Raw genomic sequence first — 12,580 nt, forward strand, 5'->3', positions numbered from 1 at the left:
ACAGCTTGGCATGATTAAGTCCAGATCTGCATAGGCCTCGTCAGACGTCTTCTGTGCGACAGGGTTGGGGCCTGACGACAGACACAAAAAGCTGAAATGTGGGGGGCATTGAGAGTGTCACTTGTCCCCTCATACCTAGCATTTTTCTTGGTTCTGCAGGGAAGATTAGCATACACCCCCTTAAGAAGCCTGATATGCAACAAATCCCAGTGTTTAGTATGGGCAAAGCATGTGTCTATTTTATAGTAAACATTAATATTCACGATTACATGATAGAATTATCAAATCACAGCAATAAACATAAAAAAACCCTGAGATTTTCCATTAACTATCCCCCCCGTAGAGAAATTTTCTTAAAGTTTATAAAAATTACCTGTGCATATGGATTTTGCTGAGGATAGGCACTTCGTACTGGGTATACTGCAGTCTGGTAAGGATTTGGGGAAGAAGAATAAGGTGGCACAGCCCCGCTGGTGGGAGAACATGATACTTTGTATGGCGTTCCTGTTGTATATCCTTTAACAAACAAGAACAATTAGCACAGAACTTCTGATCCTGAATTGCTAGGAGAATGAGTTTAAATCATACAATTTGATTACTGATGCACCTTTGCTTGCATTTTTAGTTCTCTAACATTGATCCCATCCAAATTTAAAGGCAAGATCTAAAATCTTTGCTAAATTTACATTAACTATGAAGAAGGAACCTATGAAAAACAATTTGGGGATTCGTTATTCTTGTAATATCTACCTGGAAATTATTTCCAGTGAGATTTGTACAGGGTGGATAAAAAATAAACTGATCTAAATAAAATAGTTTTTTTTTTTTAAAATTTAAATCTTTTTGTGTTTTAATAAAATGCTTTCAGAAAAAAAAAAAAAAAAAAAAAAAAACTAAAGATGGTTTCTATTTAATATACATTAATTTAGTTTATTCTGCATTAAATGGAGCTTAGTTATGTAGCATGAGGTTATATTCTGTAATATTTAAATTTTTGGTAAACTCATTCAATGAATCCAAGCTCTGCATTGATACATTCACACAATTTCACAGTAACCATGAGATAAAACAAACGTCAGGAATATTACTTTATCCCATTGTTTTGCAAATCTAGGTACACTACAAACTGTATGATTGAATCGGTTCTGATATTGCTGTTTTACCAACCTGACAGCTTATTATTCTAAATAGGAAACCTTCATTTTGTTAGACTATTTAATATTTACAAACTAAAATCAAGAATAAGTCCTTACGTTTAAAGAGCCCCTATCATTTCAGATCCATCATGGCAGCGCCTGTTAGCGGGCATCCACTCACCTGCTGCAGCGATATCCCTCACCCTGTTGTGTCACTGCCCCATCACCAGCTGTCCCGTTAAAGTGAATGGGACTGTCGGTGAGTCAACAGCGGGTCAGAGGAGGAGCCACTGCAGGACAGAGATGACAGTTCTTTAAAAATTTATGATTTAAATCAAGCCTTTTTACTAGTGATTTAAATCAAATCCTCCCTGGATTTGTATATTTTAGTTGCTGTTGCATATCGTGACTACTGTATTTCATACGATTTAGAAATGCTGCCTCTAGTGGTTGTTATCCATATGTCAAATGTGTTTGGGCTTCAACAGTCATCGTGGAGGGAATACTAATCAGCCTTATGGTGGCCACACATGTCATTGTGATCATAAACTGGTCGAGCCGGATAAAAATGACAAACAAAAGACCCGCCAACCCATCGATTTAATGAGCCGTTGATCAAATTCAACTCTGCCAAGCTTGTTAGTAGTGACAGGAATTTAGTAGACCACAAAGCCCAACTTTCCTGCCAATACAAAGTGATGGAGGCAGTTGTAAACAAAAAAAAAAAAAAAAAACACGGGGGAGCCTAGAAACACGCTTTTAGGTATTCATGCCTTTTTCCTACTAAACCAAATGAGGCCCATATTGGGCCTCTGCACGCAGAACGAGAGAGAGAGAGAGAGAGAGAGAGAGAGAGAGAGAGAGAGAGAGAGAGAGAGAGAGAGAGAGAGAGAGACACACTATGGGACACAAACATGAAAAAAATCAAAAGTGCTAATTTTAAAAGGCTTATATGCAAGTTATTGTCATAAAAAGTGTTTGGGGACCCGGGTCCTGCCCCAGGGGACATGGATCAATGCAAAAAAAAAAAGTTTAAAAAAAAAAAAACGGACGTTTTTTCGGGAGCAGTGATTTTAATAAAGCTTAAAGTGAAACAATAAAAGTGCAATATCCCTTTAAATTTCATACCTGGGGGGTGTCTATAGTATGCCTGTAAAGGGGCGCATGTTTCCCGTGTTTAGAACAGTCTGACAGCAAAATGACATTTCAAAAGGAAAAAAAAGTCATTTAAAACTACTCACGGCTATTAATGAATTGTCGGTCCGACAATGCACATCAAAGGTCATTGATAAAAATGGCATAGGATTCCCCCACAGGGGGAACCCCAAACCAAAAAAAAAAAAAAGACGTTGTGGGGGGGGGGGTCCCCCTAAATTCCATAACAGACCTGGTATGGATTTTAAGGGGAACCTGCGCCAAAATTAAAAAAAAAAAAAAGGCGTGGGCCCCCCCAAAAATCCATACCAGACCCTTGTCTGAGCACGCAACCTGGCAGGCCACAGGAAAAGAGGGGGGGGGGGGGGGGACACGGACACACACACACACACACACACACACACACACACACGAGAGCTGCAGGCATCATTCAGATATCCCCACTCAAAGCCCAGGACATCATATGACATACTATGGAAGTGGTTAAAGGATAATTTTCACACTCAGAAAGTGGCTACAGCAGATGTTAAATATTTAACCGGTTCCCGACCGGCTCCTGTAGATATACGTCGGCAGAATTGCATGGCTGCACAAAGCAACGTACCCGTACGTTACTTTGAATTTGCCATCGGCGGCGCGCACGCCTGCCGCGTTCTCCATGAGTCGGGTCGCGCAGACTCAATCGCCGCGGGCATACCCGCGATCACCTCACGGGGAGGACGAACGGGGAGATGCCGTTGTAAACAGCATATCCCCGTTCTGCCTAGTGACAGTGTCACTCGATCTCTGCTCCCTGTCATCGGAGCAGAGATCAGTGACACACACTGCCCATCCCCCTGACAGTTAGAATCACTCCCCTAGGACATACTTAACCCTTCCCCGCCCCCGTCATTTAAACAGGAATCAGTGCATTTTTATAGCACCGATTGCTGTATAAATGACAATGGTCCCAAAAATGTGTCAAACGTACGATGTGTCCACCATAATGTCGCAGTCACAAAAAAAAAAAAAAAAAAAAAAAAAAAAAAAAAAAAAAAAAAAAAAAAAAAAAAAAAATCGCTGATCGCCGCCAACACTAGTTAAAAAAAAAAAGTTATTAATACAAATGCCATAAAACTATCCCCTATTTTGTAAACGCTATAACTTTTGCGCAAATCAAATGCTTATTGCGATTTTTTTTATATGTAGAAATAGAATACATATTGGCCTAAACTGAGGAAAAAAATGTTTAATATTTTTTGGGGATATTATAGCAAAAAGTAAAAAAAAAAAAAAAAAAAAAAAAAAAGTGTTTTACCACCAAGAAAGCTCTATTTGTGGGAAAAAAAAAGAGAAGGATGTCAATTTTGTTTCGGAGCCACGTCGCACGACCGCGCAATTGTCAGTTAAAGCGACGCAGTGCCGAATCGCAAAAAGTGCTTTGGTCAAGAAGGGGGGTAAATCCTTCCGGGGCTGAAGTGGTTAAGTGGATTTCAGGATGAACAGAGGTCTCCTCTACTTTCAGTGTGGAATCTGCCTATGACCAGCCTTATACATTTCAAGCTCATCAGAGATACATTACACATGATCAGTGCAAAACCTATTTGACCAATACACATTCAGCATGATCATGCTACTACATATGCAAAAAACATTCTGGTAGCAAACACACAGAATGATTCTGATGTACAAAAAAAAAAAAAAAAAAGAAAAAGTTGCAAACGGTAGACTAGTCGCCAGAATCATCTCCGCTTTGTATATCCAAACACCTTTGTATCACACAAAACAGAGTATGCAAAGTGCAGAGATGAACAGAAAGTGGTGACAGCTGCAGTGCTAGTCATGACAGCAGGCCACTTTGATAGTACAGAGTGGGTCATAGTGATCACACCACATAGAAGTCCAGAAACCATTAAAATTGCCTGGAGCTGAATTTGGTTTCCTAAGCGACAAAATAAATATTGCGCCTAGGAGGTGAGATGTGGGATCTTATTGACCCCATATCTCACTGTAAAGAGGACCATTGTGCCACAGTCCTGTTTAAGTGTCAAACTAAAAAAATTAAAATTAAAAAATTTTTTTTTAAAGTGCTCCTGTCCCCGTGTGCGCGCACGCAGAAGCGAACACATACGAGAGTCCCGCCCACATATGAAAACTTTTTAAAACCACACATGTGAGGTGTCGCCGAACGTTAGAGCGAGAGCAATAATTCTAGCCCTAGACCTCCTCTAACTCAAAACATGTAACCAGTAAAAAAAATGTAAAAGCGTCGCCTATGGAAATTTTGAAGTACCAAAGTTTGGCGCCATTCCACGAGCACGTGCAATTTTGAAGTGTGACATGTTATTGTTGGGTATTTACTTAGTGTAACTTCACCTTTCATATTATGCAAAAAAAAAAAAAAAATAGAAGACTTTTTTTTTTTTTTTTTTTTAAAAAAAAAAAAAAAAAAAAAAAAAAAAGCACAAAACTCTCCCCCCCCCCCCAAAAAGTGCGTTTGAAAAAAAAAAAAAAAAAATTGCTGCGCAAATACTGTGCGAGATAAAAAGTTGCAATGACCGCCATTGTATTCTCTAGGGACTCTGCTAAAAAAAAAAAAAAAAAAACTAATATAATGCTTGGGGGTTCTATGTAATTTTCTAGCAAAAAAATTTGGATTACATGTAGGAGAGAAAATGTCAGAATTGGCCTGGTTGGCAAGTGGTTAAACAAAATGCACCCATACAAAATATAAATGTCTTCACATGGCCAAAGAAATGAGCAACCATTTACAGTAAACGGATGACAAATTCAATATTAGTGACTGAACACCTAAAGTGCGTATGGAAAATTTTGTATTTTATACAATTAAACTTATATTGACTGCAAAACTACATTGATGTACAAGGCAAAAAAACAAGCACAACCTACCTGATGGGAAGGCAGGATTTGCACCAGCGTACATATTGGGTGAGTAGGCAGGAGCTGCAGCATACCCCATTGGAAAGCCAACTAAAGAGGAAGAGAAAAGTTGTTTGTTTATAAATTGTGTGTGTAAAAATAATAAATATATATATATATATATATATATATATATATTATATATATAATTATTATTAAGGATTTATATAGCGCCAACATTTTACGCAGCGCTTTACAATATAAAAGGGAGACAATACAGTTATAATACAAGAGGATTAAGAGGGCCCTGCTCAGAAGAGCTTACAATCTAATAGAGTGGGGCAGGTGGTACAAAAGGTTGCAACTGTGGGGAATGAGCTGGTGGAAGTGGTAGGAGATTAGTTGGAGACGTGATAGGCTTTCCTGAAGAGATGAGTTTTCAGGGATCGCCTGAAGGTAGCAAGAGTAGGGGATAGCCGGATAGATGGAAGTAGCGAGTTCCAGAGGATGGGAGAGGCTCTGGAGAAATCCTGGAGACGTGCATGGGAGGAGGAGATGAGAGAGCTTGAAAGCAGGAGGTCTTGAGAGGAGCGGAGGTCGATTTGTGTGATATTTGGAGACAAGATTAGTGATGTAGCTCGGGGCAGAGTTGTGAATGGCTTTGTATGTTGTGGTTAGTATTTTGAATTTAATTCGCTGGGTGATTGGAAGCCAGTGTAGGGACTGGAGTAGAGGGTTGGCAGACACTGAGCGTTTGGTAAGGTGGATAAGTCTGGCAGCAGCATTTATGATAGACTGAAGAGGGGATAGCCTATGGAGAGGTAGGCCAATGAGAAGGGAGTTGCAATAGTCAAGGCGAGAGATAACAAGGGAGTGAATGAGGAGCTTGGTGGTTTCATTTGTTAAAAAGGGGCGAATTTTAGAGATGTTACGGAGGTGATTTCTATAAACTTTTGACAACGATTGGATTTGAGGCTGAAATGACAAGTCAGAGTCTAGGATTACACCTAGTACCCTGGCGTGAGGGGAGGGACTGATGGTTGCATTGTTGATTTTGATGGAAAAGTCATGGAGGGGGGCACGGGCGGGGGGGAATATTAATAGCTCAGTTTTAGAGAGATTTAGTTTAAGAAAGTGGTGGGACATCCATGCTGATATGTCAGTTAGTAAGTTAGTAATGCGAGAGGAGACTGAAGGAGTGAGGTGAGGAGTAGACAGATTTGAGTGTCATCAGCGTATAAGTGGTATTGGAAGCCGTGGGCAGTTATTAAGTGACCGAGGGTGGAGGTGTAGATAGAGAAGAGAAGGGGTCCAAGAACCGAGCCTTGGGGGACCCCCACAGAAAGGTGCAATGGAGAGGAGGAGACAGAGTTGTAGGTGACACTGAAGGAGCGCTGTGATAAATAGGCAGAGAACCAGGATAGAGCAGAATCTCGGAGGCCAAGGGAATGTAGCTTATTGAGAAGGAGCGGGTGGTCAACAGTATCAAAGGCCGCAGAGAGGTCAAGTAGTAGGAGTATGGAGTACTGGCTGTTGGTTTTAGCAGTTAGTAAATCGTTAGTGAGTTTTAGTAAGGCAGTTTCCGTGGAGTGCTGCGAGCGAAAGCCAGACTGTAAGGGGTCAAGAAGGTTATTTTCATTGAGGTAGGAGTTAAGACGGTTGTAGACTAAGCGTTCTAGAAGTTTAGAGGTGAATGGAAGCAATGAGATGGGTCTTAAGTTGTTCAGGTCGGTAGGGTCCAGTGAGGGCTTTTTAAGAATGGGAGTGATCTGCGCATGTTTTAGAGGGGAGGGGAAGATGCCACTAGAGAGGGAGAGATTGAAGATGTGGGTGAGGGAGCATAGGATAGAAGAGGGTGACCATAGTAGTTGTGAGGGAACAGGATCCAAAGGACAATTGGTTAGGTGGGCATCCGAGAAAATTTTTGTAACCTCTTCCGTAGTAGCCAATTCAAAAGAGGAGAGTGTTGAATGTGCTGCTAGGCAAGGTATGTTGGGTGGGGAAGACGTACGCACAGTGGAGATGTCTTCACGAATTGCATCGATCTTGTCTTTGAAGTGATTGGCAATCTCTTGGGCAGTGAGCGAGTTAGTGGGTAGAGGGGGTGGTGGACGAAGCAGAAAGTTAAAGGTTGAGAAGAGCCGACGGGGACTGGATGACAAGGAATTAATAAGAGAGACAAAGTAGGCTTGTTTGGCAGCATGGAGGCATGGATTGTATTTTAGAAGGGCAGATTTATATAGGGTGAAGTCTTGCAGGCATTTGGTTTTACATACTGTATATACATACACATTGTATATATATCTATCTATATCACACACATACTGTAAATACAAGCGATTACAATAAAATAAAGACTGATGTACTAAGTCTTATTCTATACATTTGTACATCAGTTGTTCAGTCAGCAAACATTTATATAGACAACCATATTCCGGTAGTTCTCTAATAGAATCTGATAGCAAAAATGTATTTTTTTTTTTTTTAATCATTGGACAGGTCACATCTAGCAGTATCGCCCCCTGACCTCCTAATTACTTACCCAAGCCCTTACTTGATCCAGCGCTGTGCTCATCTGTAGTGGCCCTCTCCCTGCATTCACAAGACTGGCAGCAGCGGGAGCCATTGGCTGCCAATTAAATCACGCGAGTGGAGAACAGGGGTTGGAGCCCAAGCCATGCTGTATGTCAATGAATGCACACAAGCCCATATGTGCGCCCCCATAGGAAGCGGCTTCCTACAGTAGCAAACAGAAGGAGGAGCCATAAGCGCTGGTAGGGGACCCCAGAAAAAGGTTTGGGGCTGTTCTGTGTTTTTAGGGAAAGACAAAAAAATTTTAAATGAAGAAACTCTGTAATTGCGCCTTGGTTTACTTTACCTAGTTTAGGCAAATAAAAAGGGAACAGGTTTGATTTATAGATGACACAATAAGCATCTTGTGCTTTCCTTCCATGAGCTCAACCACCAACCCTGATCCAACAACAAAACCCCGAGAAATGCCCAGGGCCTCCGTGTATGGTGGACAACGCCATCCCAAATCCTACATGACAGCTGAGGAGGACTGCACTACCCTGTGCAATTTTTGGATTTCTCAGAAACCTACATGAGTTTCTAGGGGCTGTCACAGTAGACTTGGTTAGCAGGGAAACACAGGGATGGTAAAAACAAGATGCTTATTGTTACTTCTGTACAGTTTGTGCCTACTATAGGCAATATTCAGATTTCCTTTTAAAGTTATCATACACATAAAAGTAAAAAGGATACATAGGTCAGCATATGGGTTAGCCCAAGATTTATCTGATGGAACAAAACCAACTGGCTGTGCTTGAAATGTATATACAATCCTGCTTAGCCTTCTATTCCCCAAGGAGAGACAAAGTTGTGGGTCACACCAAGCAGAATCAAACACTGTTACAGTGCAACTTACCGCAAACACTGCTTAAAACGTCACCTCCCAGTAACTAGTCCCATGGCTTTGTGATTGTGGTTGTTTTTACTAGCATAGGATACTGCAGGCATCTGGATTCTACATCCCTGAAGGGTTTCCTTAGGTTCCATAAATAGGAAAAGAAGTGAAAGTTTTAAAGCAGGAGTAGGAAACCTTAAAGAGGTGGAGATCTACCTGAACAACATGGGAAAAGGCAAAGATTACCGGGCAGTGTCTCCTCCTCATACCCGATTTAAACCTCTAATTGCTGTACCACCCTGTCACAATCACGGGTTTAAATCAAGAGGTGAGGAGGCAACATATCCCCACCTGTCAAACACACTTGGACCGCTTTTCAGGGAAGCAGCAGTGCCTACTGCACTTGTGAATGAGCCCTTAGTTACATGTAAAGTTGTGGAGTGATAAAACCCTGAGGCTGAGTCATGGTTTTACTGCCCCAATCTCTACCCCCATTAGCTGAGGCAGCATCGAAAAAGGTGTACACATGCCACAGCAGTAATTAAAACCTATTGCTTTTGGTGGGTACTACTGCCTGCCAATCAAGATCCATTCAAGTAAATGAAGCCACTGAGCAAGTGCCCTGCTACTGCATGCTTCTGCAGGGTCCAAGGAGAGAGAAAAAAAAAAAAAAAAGCAGCCACCTGCTTTAACAGAAATTTTTTTTTATTAAACAAATCAGCAATACAAGAAATTAGTACATTCGTTGCGGTGGGAACAACAATAAGATCTGCCTTCAACCGATAGCCACTATTTATCAGATATTCCAGTTGTGCAAATGTCAGAAGTTTCACTTAACAATACTCCTTATGGCATTATATCATTATAAACTCTTAGACAATATAAAGTAAGTAACCAATATTCAATCAAGCCTGGTAGGGGCGGCGGGGGGAGATGGAGGGGGGAAGAAGGGGGAGGGGGGGAGGGAGGGGAATGAAGGGGAACGGGCATAAGAATAGTAGACGTGAGATGTAGGATGTCATCCACTATGTTTCACATCTTAATTATGGGGTAGGGGGTTCAGGGTCCCCGGAGGCGTCCACCCAAGAGGACCAGATTTTATCAAACTTCCCCCGGGCATTGCCTACTTTCATACGTCAATCTATACAGGGGGAGGTCACCGACCTTCTCCACGAGGCCAGGGTAGGAGGCTCTACCAGTTTCCATCGCAGTAGAATTTCCCGCCTAGCGTAGTACAATGCGAAGGTTAGACACAATTTACTATACCCATCTCCCTCAACATCCTCCAGATGACTGAGCAATAGTATTTGAGGATCCAGCGGTAAGTTTGAGCCTATGACATTGCTCAGTGTGGAGGCCACTGCTGACCAATGGTAAATTGATGGTAAATGCGTGCCAGTCTCTGTGGGGTGAAATACGCTCTGTGTAGGAACTTAAATTGTATGAACCTATCATTTGCAGCGATCATGGAAGGAATGTAGGAGATTAAACACTCCTTCCATTCCTCCTCGTCTAAAGAGGGAATATCAACCATCCACTTTTCCCAGGTTTTAGTTAGGTTTGGCATCGTACTCCACTGTAAGATAAAGATATATAGTGTTGAGAGAGGATTCCCCAGCACACTGGAAGTCAAGAGCCATTCAATGGAATCTGGTTCCAGAATGAGGGGGGGCAGGGAACTGAGCTTCAAAGGCGTGCTTCAGCTGCCAGTACCTGAATTGGAAGGAGGACAGGATAGCGAAGGATTGCCTCAGGGCTTGGAAAGTCATAAGCCTACCATTCTTAACTATGTTTTAATGTAAGTATTCCCTTTTTTGCCCAGAGAGAGGGGTCCGGTATACTGTAAAGGTGGGGGAGCATAGGGTTACCCCATAGGGGCATGTGAGGTGAAATGTGATTGGGTTTCCCATATGTTTTCCTAGCCTCCTGCCAGACCCTCACAGTGGTTCGCATCGGAGTTGTCATGGACGACCTGGCCTTGAGTCCACGAAACGGGAGATTGCTCAGGGCAGCAAAGGAACCCAGAATGGCTGCCTCCAGAGTGACCGCCAGATTCTGTGTGGGCTGGGAGAACCACCACCGAATCGTGATCAGAACAGCTGCCCAATAGTAGATTTGAAAATTCGGTAGCGCCAGTCCCCCCCCCCCGAAAGTGGGAGATATAACATCTGCTTGGCCACCCTGGGTGGCCTCCCAGCCCAGACAAAGTCTATCAGCAGACTCTCCAGCCTTTGGAAAAAAGTCTTAGGAATGTGTATGGGTGTGTTACGGAAGAAGTAGAGATATTTGGGAAGGTAAATCATTTTTAGCAAATTGACTCTGCCAACAGTGGTCAGTGGAAGGGAAAGCCAAGCAGCACACCTAGCCGTAAGCTGTGTCACGAGTGGACGCAAATTGTTGTCCATGTAATCCTGGACTTTACCGCTAATTTTAATCCCCAGGTATTTGAAGTCATCTACCCATTTGAGCTGCGGGTGTGGTACCCTAGGGGTCGAGGGATGGAGCGGGACAAGAACCGACTTGTCCCAATTAATGCGAATCCCAGAGTACCCACCAAATCGGTTAATCAGATCCAGTGCAGTCTGCAAAGAGAACGACGCATCCGCTAAGTAAAGCAGAGCGTCGTCCGCGTACAGCGATAACTTCTCAATGGGACCTACCTGGAGTTCCCTTACCCCAGGGTCGGCCCTCAACAATACAGCCAGAGCAAATAGACCCGGGGAGAGGGGACACCCCTGTCGTGTGCCTCGAAACAATTGGAACTTCCCCGAGAGGCATCCGTTGGTACATATTCTAGCCGAGGGGCCATGGTATAGCATGCAGAGCCATTTCGTGAAACCCGGGCCAAACCCGAATCGCGAGAGCACTTCCCATAAGTAGCCCCACTCGACGGAGTTAAAAGCCTTCTCCGCGTCGAGTGAGGCCACCGTTCCTTTAGTCACCTCGTCTGCACTGTCTATGTGAGTATGAAGGTGTCTGATATTAATGTCAGTTCCTCTCCCGGGCATGAAGCCCGTTTGATCCCTGTGGATGAGGGCAGTAATGACCAAGCTAAGCCTATTGGCCAATACTTTTGCCAGTACTTTTGCAACCACGTTCAGAAGGGATATAGGGCGATACGAGGAGCATAACATGGGGTCTTTCCCTGGCTTAGGGATCACCACTATGATCGCTTCGCTCACTGTGTCCGGGAGTTTTCCGAGGCGCGTCGATTCAGAGACGAGGCCCTGAAGTTTATCAACTAGTTCTGTAGCATATTGTTTATAAAACTCCACAGGGATGCCATCGGGTCCCGGTGTTTTCCCTGTCTGCATTGATTTAAGTGCCTGGAGTATCTCCAAGGACGTAAATGGGGCGTCGAGCTTGCACAGGGTCTCGGGTACGAACAAAAAGAGCCTCTGCAATACTCGCCTCCCTCTCAGCATTAGTCAAGTCTGCCCTACGCTCCTGACGGACTCTGGCAATAATGGTCTGGTAATGTCCCCTCGTCGTGGCCTTAAAGGCATCCCACACAACTGTGGGGTCAGCCGAGCCCACATTTGCAGCCCAAAAGTCAAGCAATTCCGTTCTGAATTGGGAGTCTACTGCAGTGTCTGAAATCCAAAATCTGGAGAGCCGCCATATCCTTTCTACTGGGCCAAGAATGACAACAAGGGTGCGTGGTCGGAGATTCCCATAGGCAGTATTAGTATGTCTGTGACCCGTGGGAGAACCGGGCTCCCTGCGAAGACCAAATCTATGCGGGAAAACGTTCTGTGAGAGGCCAAGTGGCATGTGTATGCCCTGGTCTGGCGGTGACGCCACCTCCAGACATCAGTCAGGCCATAGGTATCCGCCCACTCAGCCAACCCAGGGCAATGATGTCCCGCAGAAGTTAGTCTATCAAAATCCGGGTCAGGGACCAGATTAAAATCACCCAATATAACATTATTGTCAGATGCAAAGTCGGCCATCTTGCCGGTGATCTGATTGAGCACCAGCAAGGAAGCTGGGGGAGGCAAATATAAGCCCACAATGGTCCACG

At 43.5% G+C, this 12,580-nt stretch overlaps 1 protein-coding gene across 1 annotated transcript in view; it reads right to left on the minus strand.

The window, feature by feature from the left end:
- Positions 1-12,580, minus strand: part of FAM168B (family with sequence similarity 168 member B) — a 38,419-nt gene that overhangs the window by 5,973 nt on the left and 19,866 nt on the right. The window contains exons 3-4 of the mRNA XM_073625826.1: positions 5,181-5,261; positions 374-516 (exon numbers count right to left, since the gene is read on the minus strand). Of these exons, the coding sequence (XP_073481927.1) occupies positions 374-516; positions 5,181-5,261 (224 nt within the window). The remainder of the gene's footprint in view (positions 1-373; positions 517-5,180; positions 5,262-12,580) is intronic.

This window comes from Aquarana catesbeiana, linkage group LG04 (genome assembly GCF_042186555.1).
Source record: "Aquarana catesbeiana isolate 2022-GZ linkage group LG04, ASM4218655v1, whole genome shotgun sequence".
NCBI lineage: Eukaryota > Metazoa > Chordata > Amphibia > Anura > Ranidae > Aquarana > Aquarana catesbeiana.